At 37.3% G+C, this 21,342-nt stretch overlaps 1 protein-coding gene across 1 annotated transcript; it reads right to left on the minus strand.

Annotated features, from left to right (window-relative positions):
- Positions 1-748: 748 nt before the first annotated feature.
- On the minus strand, positions 749-2,548 carry LOC119073124 (lipase member H-like). Its single transcript, XM_037178424.1, has 5 exons — positions 2,385-2,548; positions 1,562-1,759; positions 1,367-1,508; positions 1,085-1,300; positions 749-1,021 (listed from the first exon to the last, which is right to left on the minus strand). The coding sequence occupies exons 1-5, from the start codon at positions 2,546-2,548 to the stop codon at positions 749-751; spliced, it is 993 nt and encodes a 330-aa protein (XP_037034319.1).
- Positions 2,549-21,342: the final 18,794 nt, after the last annotated feature.

Consider the following 21,342-nt stretch of genomic DNA (forward strand, 5'->3'; position numbering starts at 1 on the left):
TGGCAAAAGGTATCGACCACACCAATTGAGCAAAAAAGTTGATGAAAATCGGTTCATTGTATCACGAGCTGGAGCCCTCAGAGTGAACGGTAGAATCACAGGAGTCGGTTTTCACATGAAACTGAAGAAAAATCGATTTTCCTAATTCTTTTTCAGTAATTGGAATGTTGGTTGACGAAGCTGCATCACTCTTCATGCATGATCTACCACCTTCGCAGTTCTGGAAGTGTGGGATTTTGAAGGATTCGTGAATTTTTTTTGGCTCTTCTCTGAACTTTTGGGATTATAGAGCTGGTTGGTTTCCATAAATCTAGCGGCAATCTTTCCAGTTGTAGAACTCAAGGAATTTGAAGGATTTATGAGGTTTCTTTGGGTTTTCGGATTATTGAGGCGGCAGTAGGGTGGTTCTTACCTGACATGTACTTTAAATTTTCGGATTAGGTTTTGCTTTTGCTATTATTTGAGAGATACTTCGTTTAGGCCGTACGTAATTTCGAAGCTGTAAAATTTTCAAGTTCCGCACTGATGCAGTAGGGCTACAGACGGAGTATGATTTCGGACGTACTACGGTCCCAAACGCAGTAGGCATACGGGTTTGTGCGGGGCTTATGTCTCAGCATCTGCTACGTTTTTCTCTTGTCTGTTCAAACTATGCTAAGCCACAGTAATTCACCACTTTTATTTATCCCATCACAATTAGCATTTCAGCATGTGTTGAGCAATATCACTAAGCGGACGAATCGTTAGCCTATCTGGGGCCCTGAGCGAATGGACTTGTGGAATTCGTTGCCAAGAAATAAACACTTCCAATTATACCAGGACCGTCTTGAACCGGCTCACCTCCCAATCGTCTACTGGTTCCACTCACTATACACTGTCGGGAACGTATGTCATCCAGATCTCGGCATCTCGTAGCCCCGAAAATGATCGATGGATTGATGGACTTTACCATGAAAGTTGTTGCTAGACTGTGGCCACATTGGCCGGTTAAATCTGGCCCGCAGCCTGGTTGTTGTGTGCCCTTGATACACGACCAAATTCCGGTTTATACTAGGCTGAAGTGAACAAATTTGATTTGACCTACCCAATTCGGATAAAAATTGGCGTGGCCAATGGGATGCTGAAAACCTAGTCGTCCTCCATCGGTGACGTGATGCTCAACATATTGAGCATCAGTATGGTGAAGTCGGTTGGCAGGATCGTCTAGCGAAAATAAAGGTCCAGCCGCATCGAGTCCGACAATACTTGCGACCATGCCACGAGTCGTTCTCTTTCCCGCAGCCCCAGCGACTTGGGCACCCTAAGACATACAATTGAAGAGTAACATGCAATTGCACCAAGACTTGCGTCCGAATTTGTATCAAACCAGTGAGTGTCCAATGAGTCCAATCGAGTTAAAGGACAGTCCGTTAGCATTCAAAAAATCAATAAACTGAGCGACAACATGCCCTGCATCGTTGACACGGTTACAGGCGAGAATAGAATTTGGAGTAGTGGCACCAACGCCCCTATAAACAAGGACACATTACACCTTTTTGCATTTTTGATTGATTGTTCGTACCAGTCAACTGTGAAAACGTTGAAATTGTCACCGCGATTCAAGAACGCGTTCCTGATAGACGCAACCGTATTTTGACCACCTCCATTCCAACCATGGATGTGGAATCTCGTTGGATGATTTACATTGAAGAAACTTCTCGACAGTGCGTCGCTATCGTGGATTCGGATTATTTGAGCTTCCGGAGTGGTCGGATTGTTTCTGGTGAACAAGCGGAAGACACATCATTGAATGCGTTAAATAATGGTTTAATGTCCACTTCGAGTGGTCTGACGTCAACTAGATGCATTCGTCCATTCGTGTCGGGTACCATAACCCAATCGTTATCATCACTACTCCTTACCGGGCTCGCAGAAGCTGTGAGTTCGAGAGAGAAGAAAATTTTATTGAACTGAAGGCTTCATCAAATGTAGATTAACACCGAACCCGGCAAAGACAAAAGTTTCTGCTTTTCACCTGAGAAATAGCCATGCGAGGCGTGAACTACGAGTGCTTAGAACGACGACATTAGCATTGGTCTATTCGGTGGCCTAATATTGCGCACCAGTTTGGCTGGGTAGCGCCCATACAGACCGAATCGATGTTGCACTTAATAAAGCGCTCAGAATAGTAACGGGCACAGTCTCATCCACACTGGTCGAATGGCTTAATGTATTGGCCAACATCGAGCCACCATCTATAAGAAGGACGAAGGCGTTCGTTAAAGAGTGGAAAAAGCAACAAAGGGCGTTGAGATTTCCAATCCATGTAGACCTTCTTGACCTGCCAGATCGAAGATTATTGTCTAGAAACCCGCCTTGGATAGCAATAAACGATATCCGCCTACCGTTTCAACCGGGCGAGGAATGGAAAACGTCCTGGAACAACGGTAATGTGAGACACAGAGAGCCAGCCAACGATCCGAACGAAAAACCACTCGGATTCAACCTTCGACGTAAAGCGTGGGTTCGTTTGAACCGCATAAGAATCGGCCACGGAAACTGCGCTCATTTTTCCTGTTTCGATGGAATTTAGCTGAGTCAATGGCATCTGACTATGGCGCACCGGACCAAACTATGGATCATATAGTGAACGACTGCCCGATCAGGAAGTTTTTAGGTGGCCTAGAGGGGCTAAAACGTTTGGATGAGGGAGCGGTTGAATGGCTGTTGAATCTTGACCTTAATGTTTAATGTTTGAACTTTTGACGATTCTTTTTGATGACTTAGTCTATTACAACCTGTGATATGTTGATTGCAAACGCCATACGATAAATAAAATAAATATCGAAACTATGATTCGGTCACAATCTCCATCACTATTCACAACGTCCGAAGATTAAGACATGGAAGTAGGTGTACAACCGCCAGACTATCCCCAATTCAACCAGCAAATAGTTGACGATTCCAATCCACCAAAAACTCAATGCGATGAAAGCATAATCTTTCCTCCACACATTCCACAACCAAATCCAGACACAGTACCACAATTGACAAAAGATAAACAATACAGAATACCTCACATACCGATTGCAATTGATTTCAATGTGACTATACTGAACATTACTCTCCATAACTGTTAAAACCACCCTTTCATATGAATCATCCAAGCTATCATTTAAAATGATTTTCGTCTAGTTAGCATTAAGTTAGCCTATAAATACTGAAGCTCTGTACGAATGGAATTCATTATTAAACTAGAAGCCTCTCCGACAACTAGTCGGGTTTTTATTTTATCTCCTGCAAGCTGATATTTCATACATTACGCGTTTCTGCATATAAACACAAACACATACATAACCACAGCCTATACGATTGGATAATTCACACATAACCCACCTAGGGTAAATTTACTTTCCATCTACATATTTGAAAAAAAATAAATAATCGCCGAACGGCGGAAGCGAACACGGGACCAGCAGCATATCAACCAAACATGCTGACCACTACGCCAACAAATCACATAACGCGATGCAATTGGTGTCGGTAGTGGTTCGTTAGTCACTTCTACATCGATCAAATAATCAGAGTAGTCGGAATGATGTGATTTGAACTTGAGGTGGATAGTATATGTGTGTGAGTAAGTAAATAAAGGATTCTCTGTATGATGTTTTTTTTGTTGTGAATGCGTTTTAAAACAACATGCTTAATTAATTAATTTTAAATCCAAATTTTTGTGGTTATTTCGCTAATGTATGAAATATCAGCTTGCAGGAGATAAAACATTGTTCTACCTTGTTGTATATTTCTCGAATCACTTCTTATGTACAATTGTATATACACTCGCTGGCGCTCGTTATATACAATTGTACATACGAAGTTATTCTCGAAATATACACCAAGGTAGAAAATGTACTATAATAGTCAAACCAATTGGCTCAACTAAGCCAAGTAATAAATTACCCAACTAGGCATATAGTAAAGGGCTCAACTAAGCCCCTCATAAATAAAGTCGCCCAACTAGGCCGCAATTACCAGTTTTCAGGTAGAAAACAACAATAACCCAGGTCATATGAATCATTTCATAAGTTTTTTTTACAAAGAAATTATTTTAATTGGACTCGGACGCAAAAACCGAAGAGGATACAGCCACAAATAATACCGACAGAAATGCAGCTGCGGGCTGATGAAATATCCCAAAGATTCAGGCTGGCCAGACTTTGTTAGTCTTTTAAAAAAATGTGAAAACTTAAACAAAAATTTTAATAAAAATTGCAACACAGTCCGAGCGTTGAGACTTCTTCTTCTTCTTCTTAATCAGCCCGTTGATATCCACTGCTGGATTTACGCCTCCCCTTTTGTCTTCCATTCTGAACGATCCATTGTAATTTGCTGCCAGTTTGTCCACACCATTCGCTTGATCGAGTTCGTCCATCTGGTGGTTTGCCCATTGGTCGTGTCATTGGTGGTCTCCAATTCATTATGGCCTTGGTCCAACGTTCGTCTATCATTCTCGCAATGTGTCCTGCCCAATTCCACTTCAGAGATGCTATCCTTTCCATCACGTCTACGACTTTCTCATTTCAGCTCTAAGCGAAATACCAAGCATACTTCATTCCATTGCTCTTTGTGCTACTCTGAGCTTGTTCTCGGATGCTTTCGTTAGTGTTAACGTTTCTGCTCCATACATCAGCACCGGTAGGACACACGAATCAAACACTTTTCTTTTCAGACTGGGTGTTCTTTTTGCCTTTTCATCCTTAATTTTCCGAACGCAGCCCATCCAAGACCAATCCTTCTTCTGACCTCTGCTGTCGGATTGTCTAGACCTAGTTTTAACTTGTGATCAAGATACACATACTTGTCGACTCTTTCGATGACGGTGTCCTCAATTTTGACGTCCCTGTCATCATCGATGTTTGTCATGATTTTTGTCAAGGACATTTTGACACCGACTTTGTTCGATTCTTCGTTCAGCTGTTGTAACATGACTTGTGCTTGGTCCAGATCCGTTGCTATCAAAACATCAGATGATATGCGAATCGTAGACGAGATCGTAGATGACTCAAGTATTTTCCGTTGTTGTTTATTCCCATTCGACTACAATCCAATTTTTAGCCCCGTACGAAGTACGAAGGGGCCTATAGGATTACGATGCCGTGTGTAATTGATGGAATTCGAAGCAGACGGTAAGGGCAAAGTGTTTGTCTATGTTCATAGATGACGAATCCGCAATAAAAATTTTGTATGTCCGTCTGATTGTCCGTCACGTCGATATCTTGAGTAAATCAAATCCGATTTCAAAAATTTCTTTTCCCCTGAAAGATAGTCGAAATAGTGAGGCTAAGTTCGAAGGTGGGCATATTCGGGTCGGCCCTTCGTGAGTTAGGGCCACCTAAGTGATTTAAGGTCTTTTGGTGATATTTATGGCAAAATAAACGATGGAAATGTAAATGACACGGCAAATGATAGGTATTGACAATACCAATCCAGGAAAATAATAATTTTACAATCGGGTGAGTGGACCGTGAGTTAGGGCCTTAGAAGTGAAATGCTACTAGGGCCCTATGTGTATTTCACATATAACTCGAGTAAATTTCATCCGTTTTTCGTAATTTTTGTTTCATTTGGAAGGCCGAATAGAATGTAGTTGAAAAAACATTAAATTTGGGTCCTCGGACTGAGGGCGATACTAGGCCCTTTGTGTATTTATACTCAAAATTTTTTAGCGCGATTTGAAATTTTTGTTTTATTTGATAGGAACGTCGTACGGGGCTTCGTAATTGCGCTATGCGCAATTTATAAGATGTACACAAAGTAGGGTGACAGACGCACTAGGGTCACGTACGCAATAGATATACGGGTTTGTACGGGGCTCAGTCGCAGCAAACGCTCCGACTGTTCTGATGGCTCGTTGAAAAACACTTTCTAGAGTTGATGTAAACCATTTCGGTGAGACTACATTATTACAACGATAGGTAACCGAACGATTTCCACTTGTTAGGCGCGCCAATTTTATGTTTTTTCGCTCAATCGGGTCGGGCTGGACTCTACTACAAAATTCGCGGGTCGGGTCGGGCTCGGGCATGAAAAATTTGTCTGGGCCGGGCTGGGTCGGGTTTTGAAAATAGGTCGGCCTGCACATCTCTACTCACCACATAATATTCCAAATATACCATTTCACATTTGAGATTGCTTAATCCATTGAATGCTGTGGTAAAATATAATCTTTTTAATGACTTTATTGACCCTAATCGCGTAATAAACCACTTAGGGTAGCTACACTCTTTAACAGTTTGAGAGTGGCAAAAAAGGGTTTGTACCTATTACGCATCTTGTATGTACCTGACGAAATTTGCATAAGAAAAGTGCATGTTTTCGGTTTTCGATCACCTCTCACATTTTTTTTACAGACACCATCATTCAGTGTTTTCCCTTTTGTGATGATTTTGGCTTAATTACAACAAATCCCCAGATGCAGTTGCTCAACCGAGACGTTCAAAGTCACAATCGATGCAATCAACGACGGCTGATCCGTTAGTTGGTGGAAGCGATCGAAGCGCTACTGATGGTGCCGACGACTTAAGTCACAGAACGAAAATTAAACCGCCAAGTACCAAACAGATAAATAAATGCGAAAACTCTGAATCACAAGGGACGGTCTTCTTTCAGACCAAAGTTTTAAAAACTTGGCTTGGAATGATCGTTGATAATCAGAAATTGATTATTGCTAGCCAAAATGCAATTTTAGACGAGCTAGGCTTGTCTGGCTCTTCGTAAGATTACTTGTTAATGTACCGTACATTTTGTGTGAATTCGATCATAAATAAATTTAAGCTGTGAAAAATGTATGTGCTAAACAGCCTCCATACACTTCGGCCAACACTCAACGGGGAACAGCTGCCTACTCGATTTTTTTTTGATTTTTCGATTTTTTTTGTTAGGTTGCCTACGTAACATTTTTCAACTGGTGGTCCTTTGTGCGCAAAATTTTGAAAATAATGAATTTTTGTTTGTTTACAGAATGTATTTTTTAAATGGTTTTCGTTTGAAATGATGAAATATTTCTATATTGCGAATTTTGTATTTATATATTGTATAGTGAGTTCTTTTAAGGTCGTAAAACATGGTAAATAATAGAGATAATAATGAGAATAGTTAAATTTAGCAGGAAAAATCGAAAATTTTCGGAACCATTTTTTTAACATTTAGTTTATGTCTATAGTATTTTAGATTAGTTTCAGTGTCTCAGGCAGACGCATTAACACTAAACACAAATAGTTATTTAGCGATTATCGATTACGATTTTAGGCAATGTCTACAACTAACGACACACTAAGTAAGGGCTACATGCAAAACTGTCTAAAATCAACCGTCATCTTGCGGATATACGAATTTTTATATGCAAGGGTACGATATAACGAGAACAATTACAATATCGTTCTCGGATGGACGTAATTTTTTTTTTTCTACAAATCAGAGCCATAATAATATTAAAATTATTTCTATTTCTGTTAAAACGAATTATTTTATGACAAAACAATTGTTAAACTGTTTTGAAACACAAAAACAATTACAATATAGAATTACATACCATTTCAGCTTGAATTGAACAACAAAAAGACTTTCGTGTTTACAGAAGAAATTTCTATGTTTTTAAATTTTCACGCACAAAAGGACCACCAGTTGAAAAATAAAAAACGATCAAAATTAAGTCAAAAACATCAAATAAGACCAACAAAATTCAAAACAAAAGTATCCATTCGGGTTCTACCCATTTAAAATTGAATATTAAAAGACGATATTCGAAAGATTCATGTCCAAAGAATGAACGTGATGCAGAAAACCATTTTGGCACACCGATGAAGAAACAATTAAAAATTGATCCGACGCCCACGAACCTTAATATGAAAAACAAAAACACTAATTATGCTTCAAATGAATTATTGCTTCAAAATCGATTTGGTCCGCTAAATGAAATTGAGATCGATGTCAACGATTCCGACAAGCCCAAACGCGAAAGAGTTCCACCAATTGTGTACGGTAAAAACTATCATGACACAGTCATAAAATTATTAACTAAATTTGCGATCGGAGATTACTCATTGAAGTTCATGTCCATTGGGATCCGTTTAAACTTAGCAACTTCTGAACGATTTAGGTCAATGACGAAAGCAATGGATGAAGAAAAGATTTTCTTTTATACCCATGACTTGCCAAATTCTAAACCAGTCAAAGTTGTATTAAAAGGCTTGTATCTAATGGATGTTAACATCCTAAAGGAACATCTTACTGAGTCTGGTGTTCAATGTACCGAAATTAAGATAATGACATTAAAAAACAAGCGATTTTCCGATCAGTGTAATTACCTGATTTATTTTGAAAAGGGATCTGTGAAGATGAATGAACTTAAGAAAGTACAATCCATCAATCACGTTGTAGTACGATGGGAATACTATAAACAAAGTTCAACTGTAACGCAGTGTCAAAATTGTCAATTGTATGGCCATGGATCAAGAAATTGCAGATTGTCTCCTAAATGTGTTAAATGCGGTGGTGATCACGTGACGAAACTTTGCAATGTAAATGTTGATATTGACAACAAACGTCTTCTTCAATGTGCAAACTGTAAGGGTAATCACACAGCAAATTACTCGCAATGCCCTTGTCGCATAAAGTATGTACAATTGAAGCAAAATATATCCACGAATCGAACACACAATCAGAAATTCATCAAGATCAATCAACGTGTACCGACGAATAACAACCAAGAGTTTCCGCCACTTAATGATAATAGAAATTTTAAACCGAATCAGCGGAATCAAAATTCATGGTCGACACACTTCAAGGAATCTACATTTGATCTTCCCGGAAATAACACATTTTCTCAAAGGAATGATTTGTTCTCACCTAAAGAACTCATGTCCATTTACAAGGAAATGATTTACAGTATCCAGCGATGTCGTACAAAGTTCGAACAATTAGAAACTCTAGGTGAACTAGTGATGAAATACCTGCAGCCATCATGTCGACAAACCGTAATACTAAATTGAAAATTCTATATTGGAATGCACACAGTGTACAAAAGAAAATCCTCGAAATATTCGATTATCTCTTTAAGAACGGAATTGACATAGCGTTATTTCAAGAAACTTTTCTTAAACCACAACATTCATTCTCACATGCAAATTATAAGTGTTACAGATTAGACAGACTAGATCAAACCGGCGGTGGGGTTGCAATTATAATTCGGAACACAATTCAACACTCAATTTTACCCAGCTTCAACACACGGATTATTGATTGCATAGGAATCGCTATAGAAACGAAAACTGGACCAATCAAAATAATATCAGCGTATTTTCCGGGTACTGATTTGAGCCGTGAAGCAATGATCGACTTCAAGCACGACATTCAACTTCTAACGAAATCCAATGACAGCTATTTTGTTTGTGGTGATCTTAATGCAAAGCATCGATTTTGGAATTGCATCCGTGGAAACCGTGCAGGAACTATAGTATACGATCTGTTATCTAATGGACAATTTACAATTCAGCATCCACCCGAACCAACGCATTATCCCACGCAACGAAGATGTTCACCTTCAACAATCGATGTTGTGCTTACGAATGGCAAACATGACATCACACAACCAATCGTAGCTACTCCTGGCCTATTTTCGGATCATCAACCAATTGAGTTTGAACTTCAATGTGAAAGTATTAGAAAGTCCCCATCTCACTTCATCCCGTGTTACAAAAACGCTAATTGGAATCGATTTCAACAAATTATAAAACAACGCATCGACACATCAAAGTTTTCACTTGACCAAATAACATCAACTGATCAAATTGATGCAATGATTGATAATTTAACATCTGCTATTAAGGAAGCCAAGGAATTGTCCGTTCCACTTGTACAACCACATTATTCAAAAGTAATATTTCCTGACGAATTGAAACTTAAAATTCAATTCAGGCGAACATTGGGTCGACATTGGAATCGTTTCCATCAACCAATCACTAAATCTATTATCAATCGTCTTAACAATAATATTAAAACAGATATCGATTGGCTCAGAAATAATAGATGGAATTTGATGCTGAAGAATATTAATGTGCGGGACGGTACGAATAAACTATGGAAAACAGCAAAAATTATCAAAAACCGGATAAAACATACACCGCCTTTAAAAGTAAATGATCAAATTCTCCTGACTGATGTTGAAAAAGCGAATGCACTATCCACCCAGTTCGTGAAAGCCCATGAAATAACCAAAGATTACAGAAACCAAACCATTGATAACGAAGTTGCAAATAGTATCGAATATCTCAATAACTATCGAATAACTTCAAACGATCTAACGTTTTTAACAAAACCAACAGAAATCAAACATACCATCAAAGGAATGAAGAAGAATAAAGCGCCTGGTCCAGATGAAATTCCGAATGTACTGTTGAAGCAACTTCCGATGAAAGGCATTGTATACCTCACTTACATATTCAATGCATGCATGCTTCTGTCTTACTTTCCGAACGAATGGAAAAGTGCATTAGTATCTGCAATACCGAAATCGAACAAAGATCTTACTAAACCAATTTCATATCGACCGATTTCTCTACTCTAAGGCTCGGAACAGGTCAGGTCAACCTGAAACCTGACCTGCATTATCTGTTAACCTGACCTGACCTGAAATTTAATTACCTGACCTGACCTGACCTGAAGTGATCTTTAACCTGTTTCGACCTGACCTGAAAAAACCTGACCTGACCTGATTTTTTTTTCCATTTTTTTACATTTCTGATAATTTTATAAATTTTGGCAAAATTATATAAAAGTTCTGTTCTGCTAAGTATTTATTAATTAAAACGAAAAAAAAAACATTTTGAAAAACAGTCAAGCAATGAAGGCTATTTTAAACACGAGCCTGATGTTGGTTTCGGGTACTTTTAAGAGGCAAGTCTACTCAATTACTACAATACATCCCACCTAAATGATTTATTTTTACAGTCAAATGATATGCCTCAATATTTCATTGTTTTGTTCTGACAAGCGTCATGTAAATTGTCCTTGAAGATCAACGACATTAATGTTTTGGACTACTGGAATTCCTATTCTGGAACATTTTCCCACTTTGCCAAGTATAGCCCGCGATTTTTTCGCGGTTCAGTCCGGATCGGCCTGTGTTGAACTGTTTGGAGCTGTTGACGTTATTTCACCCACCAGATGCTCTCTCACACACAAAACTAAACACGCGGTTATGTGCGTTAAATCGTTGTACAAACCTTAAGAGCGATCACCCCTTGGCATATTTCTAGCCTACATTTCTGCGCAAAAATATTCGTTTTTTGATGATTTCTCTGAAGCGAAATCTTTTTTTTGAACAAGGAACACTATTAAAGCATGCAAAAATGTGTTACCTTTAAAGAAAAAAGTTGGTTTGTGGTTAATAACTTATCCCACTTGGAGAAACCTTTGCAAAATGTCTAATTTAAACATTTTGCAAAGGTTTCGCCAAGTGGGATAAGTTATCAACCACAAACCAATTTTTCTTTTAAAAGTAACTGATTTTTGCATGCTTTAATGGTTGTGCTTTTTCAAAAAAAAGATTTTGGTTCAGAGAAATTATCAAAAAACGAATATTTTTGCGCAGAAATGTAGACTAGAAATATGCCAAGGGGTGAGCACTCTTAAATTTTGTTCCTCTTCCGAAAATACTGAATTATTGTTTTTTATATTTATGATTTCTACCGTTTAAAATGTTCGACTTATTTCTTCAATAAATCACGAAGAAAACAATAACAATATATTGGCTAATCAGATCGTTTGGTATTCTCTTCAAAACAATGCTTCCTGACTCAGATCTAAGCTGAAAACGCCCATAATATTCTTTCTTTTATCAAATTCAGGTCAAATCAGGTCAGATCAGGTATTTTTCATGTTAGGTCAGGTTAAGGTCAGGTCAGGTTTGGAAATTACCTGAACCTGACCTGATTCCCTCAGGTATTTTTTCTCATGACCTGACCTGACCTGAACCTGACCTGTTCCGAGCCTTACTCTACTCAGCACAATCAGTAAAATTTTCGAAAAAATTTTGCTGAATCGAATGGACACCCACATCAACTCACACAATATCATTCCAAATCATCAATTTGGGTTCAGAGAGTTTCACTCAGCAGTTCAACAAACTTTTCGAATTGCTCACCACGTTAAAAATGCATTCGGAAAGAAAATGTCTACAGGAATGGTACTATTCGATGGGGAAAAAGCATTCGACACTGTTTGGCATGATGGTTTACTACACAAATTGATCAAATTGAAATTTCCAATTTATCTAATTAAAATTATTCAATCTTTTCTTGCCAACAGAAGTTTCAAAGTTAGAGTGAACCGTTCGATCTCCAATTCGATGAATGTATGTGCTGGAGTACCTCAAGGATCACGGCTCTCTCCTAAACTTTACAGCTTGAGCGACTTTCCGGAAATTGCTAACATCATTATTGCATTTTTCGCAGATGACCTCGCGATTTTAACATCTTCAACTAACCGTACACTAATACAATCACGACTGCAACACGCATTGAACATGATTCATTCGTATTTCACTAATTGGAGACTAAAGATTAACCCTGAGAAATCGCAATCCATATTTTTCACCCGAAGAAGAAAACCACAATTCCTACCAAATCGAAAGCTAAATATGAATGGTACTAAGATAGATTGGGTTACACAAGTTAAGTACCTCGGTATTATTTTAGACAAGAAACTGTTATTCACCAATCACATTACTAACGTTATCGAAAAAACACACAAATACATACGAATTTTCTACCCATTCATAAACAGAAAATCCAAGCTTTTTACGAAAACTAAAATTGTTCTATTCAAAGTTGTATTCAGGTCACTGATACTTTACGGGGCTCCTGTTTGGCAAAGTTGCGCGAACATTCACAAAAACAAATTCCAAACACAACAAAACAAGATCCTCAAAATGATGTTAAATGTTCCCTTCTATTTTCGAACGAGTTCACTTCAAGCACTCACCAAGATTGAACCAATAACCGAATTCATTGAATCGATAACAACTAAATTTCAAGAATTTTGCCGAAGATCACCGAATCCATTAGTACATGAACTCATCATTTGAAAGAGATTTTAATGGCTCCAATGGGTCGACAATTAACATAAGTGTTTTTTTTTTTTTTTATAAATCAATTTTCCACTGAAGAACTTATAACTTTTCACCAAAATTAAATATCTCTCAATGTATTCGATCATTTCCAAAATTGAGTTGCAAAGAAGATTATTCTAATCTCTCTTTTCAATATTTATAATTTCAACGAATTGTATTAATGATTAGAAATTAAGAAGAATAAACGTGAATTCTGAAAAAAAAAAAAGTTAAATTTAGCAGGAAAAATCGAAAATTTTCGGAACCATTTTTTTAACATTTAGTTTATGTCTATAGTATTTTAGATTAGTTTCAGTGTCTCAGGCAGACGCATTAACACTAAACACAAATAGTTATTTAGCGATTATCGATTACGATTTTAGGCAATGTCTACAACTAACGACACACTAAGTAAGGGCTACATGCAAAACTGTCTAAAATCAACCGTCATCTTGCGGATATACGAATTTTTATATGCAAGGGTACGATATAACGAGAACAATTACAATATCGTTCTCGGATGGACGTAAATTTTTTTTTTCTACAAATCAGAGCCATAATAATATTAAAATTATTTCTATTTCTGTTAAAACGAATTATTTTATGACAAAACAATTGTTAAACTGTTTTGAAACACAAAAACAATTACAATATAGAATTACATACCATTTCAGCTTGAATTGAACAACAAAAAGACTTTCGTGTTTACAGAAGAAATTTCTATGTTTTTAAATTTTCACGCACAAAAGGACCACCAGTTGAAAAATATCAACATAACAAAAATAAAATTCTGATCAATGAAATGTCGAAAATCGAGTAGGCAGCTGTTCCCCGTTGAGTGTTGGCCGAAGTGTATGGAGGCTGTTTAGTATGTGCCATATTTCTGAAATAATCTGTAATCAATCACTATAAGAGGTGATAAGTGACAATCACAAATTGCATTATTATTGGTCATTCAAATTTTAGTCATCACGATGATCACCGCAAATTAAAGAGAATAATTATGTTTTAAAAATGTGGGATTCATTTTAGGATCACAGTGATCACAGTGATATTGAATTTTTCAAATACTCAAATAAAATCTTTTACCTGATACATTGTGTAGTTTACGGCAGTTTACGTAAGTTTTATAACAAGGAAGGTCGGTCGGATTGAAACATTCATTGAGGAAAACTTACAAGAAAATAATTCGGGAAGAAAGACATCAATACACTCCGATCAGGTAAAAGTGTTGTGAAGTGATACGGTTTTGTAAATCTGATTCTCAAGTGTCTTTTATCATTAAAAAAATTGAAAAAAAAAAATGGCGAATGGCTGCTCCATTTCTCTAAATTTTACCGTTCCCATTTTCAAATCCAGTTTTTGTAAAATGTTAATACGAATACGAATTCAACTCAATCAGGTAAAATTGATGAAATTATTTCCATTTTACGTGTTACGGCATGTTTCATTTTCATTTACATTGCCTAATCACGTAAAGCATTGTACTTACAAGGTCCCAAGTTGTTATTTGACAAGTGGGGAATACAGCCTTCCCCTTCGGGTCGGACTGTAACACCCCACTTATCAAATACACAACTTGGAACCTCGGAAGTAATATACTATTTCTGACAAAAATTAAATGTCGGATTTTAGTCAAATTTTGTTAAATGTGATAAAACTACGTTTTCATGCTTCAGGAAAAAAATTATTTCAATTTTGGATATTTTCTTGAGTTTTCTTTCCATTCTATGAAAAATTACTTACGAAATAACGGTAATTCACGACTTGAGCGATTGATTTGTAGAAATTTTGGTTCAAGTCATTAGGGCTCGACTTCTCTGAAATTTCATCAAAAATTGTTCTGAAGAGAACCTTTCTTTATACATTCCCACAAGGAAAATTTGCGAAAAGCTGCTACAGAACTTTGTGACGAAACTTTTTTACAGAACTATTGACGAATGTTTTATCGATGATAAGAAACAATCAAGTATCGATTGTTGATAAACGAATGAAAACCGATTATTGATATTAAGAAAATGTGAACTAAACTCGATTTCTGTTTTTTTTTTTCGTATATTGTGGAGTAATTATCAAACGCAATATCAACTAAATATCAATCGAAGGTTTCATAAATAATCGATAATCATTGATAGTTGATGATTATCCATTAAATATTCGAAGAGCTAACGTTTTCATACTTCTGTAGACCATATAACAGTCGAATGGTGACGGAATAATTCCTGTAATACTTTGTGCCAATTTGAGTTTTTCATAGAGATCTTGACTGTTTGTAGAAATAGAGCCCATGACAACTGCAAAACAGAATTGATTTTAATTCAATGAGCTAGCTCTGATGCTACATTACTGTACCATCATTATGACCGTTCATAAATTTGGTTAATAAGTATGCAGCAGCATCGGCTCCGAGCATGAGCGGACGTTGAAAATAACTAGACAGAGGTGTGTTATCCACGACCAGAATGGCGTTACTTTCTTTATGGACAATATCTTCAAAGGATTATAATAAACGTTGAGATAAAAAAATCAAAATTGGAGATACCAAAAAAGATAAAAAATTCAAAAAGGCAGATAATTTATTCAATGTGGAGATAAAAAGTGGGGCAAAACCGGAGATAATAAAATCAAAATTGCAGATAAAAAATTAAATTTCGGAGATAAAAAAATCAATTTGGGAAATATTAAATTAGAGTTATTGGAGTTAATTTAAATAAAAAGGCAGATAATTAATTCACTAGAGGCAGATGGAAAGTGGAGATAAATAATTTAAAAGCAGAGATAAATAATTCAAAAAAATGCAGTTAAAAATAAATAAAATTGCAGCTAAATAAATCAAAAATGGAGATACGTATCTGCAATTTTGTGCATTGTATCTGCGTTTTTGATTTTTTTTATCTGCCTTTTTGATTTTATTATCTCCCGTTTATTACGATCCGTTTTTGGTTTTTCCTGTTTCTGATTAATCGTAGAGGATATATTGTAGAGTAAATTACGACGCAGAGTTTCGCAAGGTTCGCTGTCCCTAATTTTCATCAACGACCTACGAGATGTGTTCATACAGTGTCCTCTCAACGTGGTACGAACTGAGCTTGAACACAAAGAAATGTTCTGCACTATCGTTACACCAGTTGGATATAATAAGTAACATCGGCGATATTTTCAAGAGTTCTTCTTCCGGTCTACGGAGCGTTCCAAACGTACTCTTACGTCCGAAATGGATTAAAGCATAGCGGTGCTAGTTCACATTTCCCTAACTACTTAAATGCAAAACGTTTCTGCATAAACCACTAAACAAAAACTTTCCGAAACAATTTTCGCATTTAAGAGTGATATCGCGAAAACGTCGACCGAAATCAGACATTTTGGCACAAGGGGTCGGGAATCTGGTCGAGTTATAGCTCGTTCGATTCGTGGTACTGATGCGAGTAAAACGTAGTACTACGTTTGGCGAAAAAAATTTTTGTAGTCGCCGCGGGAGGGCGCGAAGTGTTGGTCTGCATGAATGTGGTGAAAATCGTTTTTGGGTGATAATTCATTTCAATGATTTAAAAGTTAAAAACTTTTTTCAGCACGATTGTAGGCCTTGAAGAGACGCGTCGTTTGAGTATATACACGACTAGGCACACGTCAACCTGCCGGAGATATAGCTCATTTTAGGTGAAAAAAATGATCACTTTGGAGGACCCCTGACGTTCGGCAATGACGCGATTCCATGACATGTGTATGTTCGTTAGACAGGCTAGCCCCTGTAGTATCATACCACATATAAACATCCTTGGAAAAGTGTCATTGCTCCGGACGGTAGGGACTTTTGTACCAAAACTACCAAAAACCAGGTGGTACCGGGAACTTTAGAGGGCTGGATGTCCTGCCAGACCTTGTGACCTATCTAAAAGCTGCATATTTTGATTCTGCTTTGTTTCACCTTTAAAACGATACCCTACTAGGGAATCCAACCGGTATTTCCAAAACCGGTAAAAACCGGTAAACCGGTAATACCGAATACCGGTTTTCCGAATTTCGCTACCGGTATTTCTCGGTATTTTATTTTCATCGAAAAACAGGTCATTTTCCTCATAAATTTAAAAATAAGAGTTTACTGATATAAATGGGAATTTTCATAGATTATTATAAACTGAAAGATTGAAAATTCATCTAGATCTTCCAAAAAAGGGAAAATTCAGTCGATAATAGTAGATTTCGTATTTATGACTAAAAGTCTTCTTAAAGTATTTGACTCCAGAACTCGGCTTCACCTCTGACAACGTCTTTGATTCCTAGGTACGAAATGCAGTATTATCGAGTGAATTTTCCCTTTTACAGACTGATAAGTTTTCGTTGGTAATTTTCAGTTGGTAAAAAGTTACATTGTCAAATAGTTAAAGGAATTAGCCACAAAATGACAATTTGATTGGGATTGATAGAAAAGACTGCAAAGTTCACTGCAGTAGCTTTGCAGCCGTGATGGGAAGTTTTTACAAACTCCATTTACTAGACGTTACTGAAACCATCAGTAACAATGTCCTGATAGAACTGGAAAATGAAAAAAGAAAATTCAATGAAATTGAGTTTGATCATCTAAAATCATAACCTATTATGAAAAACCTCTAAAAGTCATTCGATTGACTTCTACGAGGTCGATTCCAAAAAACAACTTCAGAAACCCGACTGAACAATACACCACGTAACGATTATAAAAACGGCTTGTAATGGCCGACCAGAAGATACCATCGAGGTCTCGAGATCCCATAACTTTAAAGTTTGAATTGACTCGAGGGCACACTCAGCTAACTCCATTCTCTGAAACGGCATCAGCTGCCTGACCATCTCAAACGTCGGAGCAGTGGCGGGTTAAGGTTTTCAGCGCCCCGGGCATTGAAAATTCTGCGCCTTCAATTTTCAATATTCATCGCAAAACTTCCTTCTCCATAGGCATTATTTTCATAAGATGAAACAAAACTACTGTTGGCGAGCGAAGCGAGGCAAATTTTTTTACTCAAATTTCCAATTTGTTTAAATAAAATCATGCTGCTATCGATAAAGTCTATGTCTATGTCGCTTGCGCACGGCCTTAAGTAGAATTGAATTTAATTCAACTTAATAGGCCCTGCGCAATGATTTTGCACATTCCAATAGGATCCTGTGGTCTCCCCGTTGAGCGATTTAACGTTCAAAAATCAGTAACAGAGGAATGACTTCACTTGGATCCTCTTGTTGCCCTTCTTGTTCATTACTTTGACACTACATTGCATCTCTTTTGTAAAGAACAGCGCCGGGTCGCCATCCGTGATGTGTGTAACTTAAAACTACAACAATCACCATCGCGGGACCTAGTGACCGTACTTCCCATATCTCATATGAGAGTGAAGCGCCGCAGGCGAAAATTTTGAAATTATACCCTCAATAAGGTTAGAACCTATAGCTCTAAATGAAACAACTGAGTGAAAATCATTATTCTATATATTACATTTTGTGTGTTAAAGGAAAATTTTCACTGAAAATGAGTCTTTCTTATCGACACTGAGCGCCCCAAATTTCCAGCGCCCTGGGCAAAGTCCCGAATTGCCCATATGGTAATCCGCCACTGCGTCGGAGTGTTTTTTTTTAGAACTTTGTTCTCGTTACTGACATAATACAAAATTGCAGATAAAAAATTAAATTTTGGAGATAAAAAAATCAATTTGGGAAATATTAAATTAGAGTTATTGGAGTTAATTTTAAATAAAAAGGCAGATAATTAATTCACTAAAGGCAGATAGAAAGTGGAGATAATTAATTTAAAAGCAGAGATAAATAATTCAAAAAAATGCAGTTAAAAATAAATAAAATTGCAGATAAATAAATCAAAAATGGAGATACGTATCTCCAAAATTCTACGTTTTCTTCTCCGTTTTTATGCGTTTTTATCTGCCTTTCTAAATTATTTGTCTGCTAAATTCTCTGTTTTTATCTGCCTTTTTTATTTTTTTATCTGCCTTTTTGATTTTTCTATCTGCCTTTTTGATTTTATTATCTCCCGTTTATTACGATCCTATCTTCAAATAAAAATTTGTTATGTTTCCTGATTTCACCAAATAACAAAACTGAAATGTACCTGCGATACCCCGAATATCCAAAACAATCATCATCGGATTGGTGGGTGTTTCCATCCACACCATCTTCGTTTTTGGCGTAAGAGCTTTCCGGAGATTATCGTGGTTTGTAAGATCAACAAAGTCTGTCTCAACACCAAAATTGAGTGCAATATCGCGAAATAGACCAATCGTACCGGTGTAAATGTTATCGCCAGGTATCATTGTTGATATCAACGTCATTTGCCCTCCAGTACCAGACGGGATTGTCATAATGATTGAGTTCCAATGTGGGCTCCAAATCTTGTTTTTTGTACGAGGTCGACATGTAAATGGGTACGACAACGGCCCTACAACAAATTGACGTGTGTGGTAAGTGACTCTTTCGGAATTGTTTAAACATTACTTGCATTGCCATAGCTCTGGCTTTTGTCCAGCATGAATGGCTTTCAGTGCAAATAATTAAGTATCCAATTTCTTCATTTACAATAGGTCTGGCTCTAAATTAAAAATTGTTGTAACTTATGAGAACAGTAAATGTCAATGAACTTTTTCCTTATCAGCTCTGATTTTGTAATTTGGTAGCAAAGATCAAAAAAGCGATTGCAGGAATTGATATTAAGATGTAGAGTAGTTTTTACAGTATCCAACGGAACTGGGAACTACTGGACGTAAGAAGTGGTTCAAATGGTTGGAAATAGTTTTTGATTTCCTGTCGATGTAACCAGAGCAATGCCCTCGGGTAAAACTAACGTTCGCTACGAGTGTTTGATTCGTATATTACCGTAGAATGCGATCACGTACTGACACCGTGATGAGCGTTGAGCTCTGGGTAGTATCGGTACCCTTATGAATTTGTATTGAAGATTAGTCAATGCTTTAAACAATACAGGAGCCATATTGTGGAGAAGACGGGAGAACATCGATCAAAATCCTTTTTGAACCAGAGAATCAGTTTAGCTCTACAAAGAGGAAATGCAGCGTCTGTCCCTGGAACAATCTTGGACGGTAGGGAATAATTAGACACGATGCACCAGTTTGAATTTCAATGTGTGACCTATTTGTAAACATTAGTACTAATCAGCCATCAATCATATATTCGGAATAGCAATTCTATAGAAATGATTCGATTGACCTGTCACAGATATCAGTTTTATTGTCGGTTCTATAACTTCTGTTGATCATAGTATTTTCAAAAGATTAATGCAAAATCTTTTACTTCAATTGTTTCAACATGCATTTTGCTGAGACCTCACTAGCAAGGGATTGTCGTTTACTTTTGGCCGTCGTAATCGATGGCAGTTGCCCAGAAATTTGTTTCATCGCCAAGTTTTAATTCGTTTATAATTTCCTTACGTTATTTACACTTAGGCATTAGGTATGTGTATAGTATATACCGACGATTGTTAAATTTACTTATCATCGAGTGACGAACGTGGCCAGTGGCGGATTATGCCATGGGCAATTCGGGACCTTGTCCTGGGCGCTGGTAAAATAGGGGCGCTGAAGTGGAGTGACAGTAGCACAACGCAACCAAATTTTTGCTGCTCCATCAATTTTTTTCAATATTTTAGTATCATTAGTGAGTAAATTGTTTGTATTTCGATCTGAATCGTACCGTTGTACGTTGTGTTTGTTGCGTATCGCTGAATATTACGGATTACAGCCCCCGGCTGATCAGTGCGTCAATTTTTCGACAAGGGAAATTCAACGTAACCTCAAACCCTGAACATAAATCGAATTAAGGCCACGACGGTAACTCTACTTGGGGCTAAGTCACCTGTTCCAGTAGTGTGTTCCCTATAGCGCAGTTGATTAAGTCGCTATTGCCTTAATTCGCTGGACTGGACTGAAAGTACGTTTATTGCAATCCGTGAATGTCAAGAATAAGTTTTGAAGGTGAACTTTGCGGCCAGGTGAAAGCTTCTGTAGGTGAACCCAGGGTTTCGGATTTTGGCCACAAAGTGACTTGTCATTCCGGATACTGCATTGTGCTCGGTTTGGAACTGGAGCTGTAAATCGGTTACACCTGATTCGGTGAAGTGGTTATGGCCAACCGGAAATCGGTAGTGATACTCAGAGACCGCTCGAAACTTGTCTCCACCAAAGACTCCGCCATCAGAT

This window comes from Bradysia coprophila, unplaced genomic scaffold (genome assembly GCF_014529535.1).
Source record: "Bradysia coprophila strain Holo2 unplaced genomic scaffold, BU_Bcop_v1 contig_137, whole genome shotgun sequence".
In the NCBI taxonomy this organism is placed as follows: Eukaryota; Metazoa; Arthropoda; class Insecta; order Diptera; family Sciaridae; genus Bradysia; species Bradysia coprophila.

Bases quoted from the DNA above. Each gene is read 5' to 3' on its own strand.
- LOC119073124 (XM_037178424.1), bottom strand. From the start codon at position 2,548: ATGAGCGCAGTTTCCGTGGCCGATTCTTATGCGGTTCAAACGAACCCA. The intron at 1,509-1,561 runs GTACGAACAATC...CCTTGTTTATAG, and splicing joins AACGTTTTCACAGTTGACTG to GGGCGTTGGTGCCACTACTC. The intron at 1,301-1,366 runs GTTTGATACAAA...TGTATGTCTTAG, and splicing joins GACTCATTGGACACTCACTG to GGTGCCCAAGTCGCTGGGGC.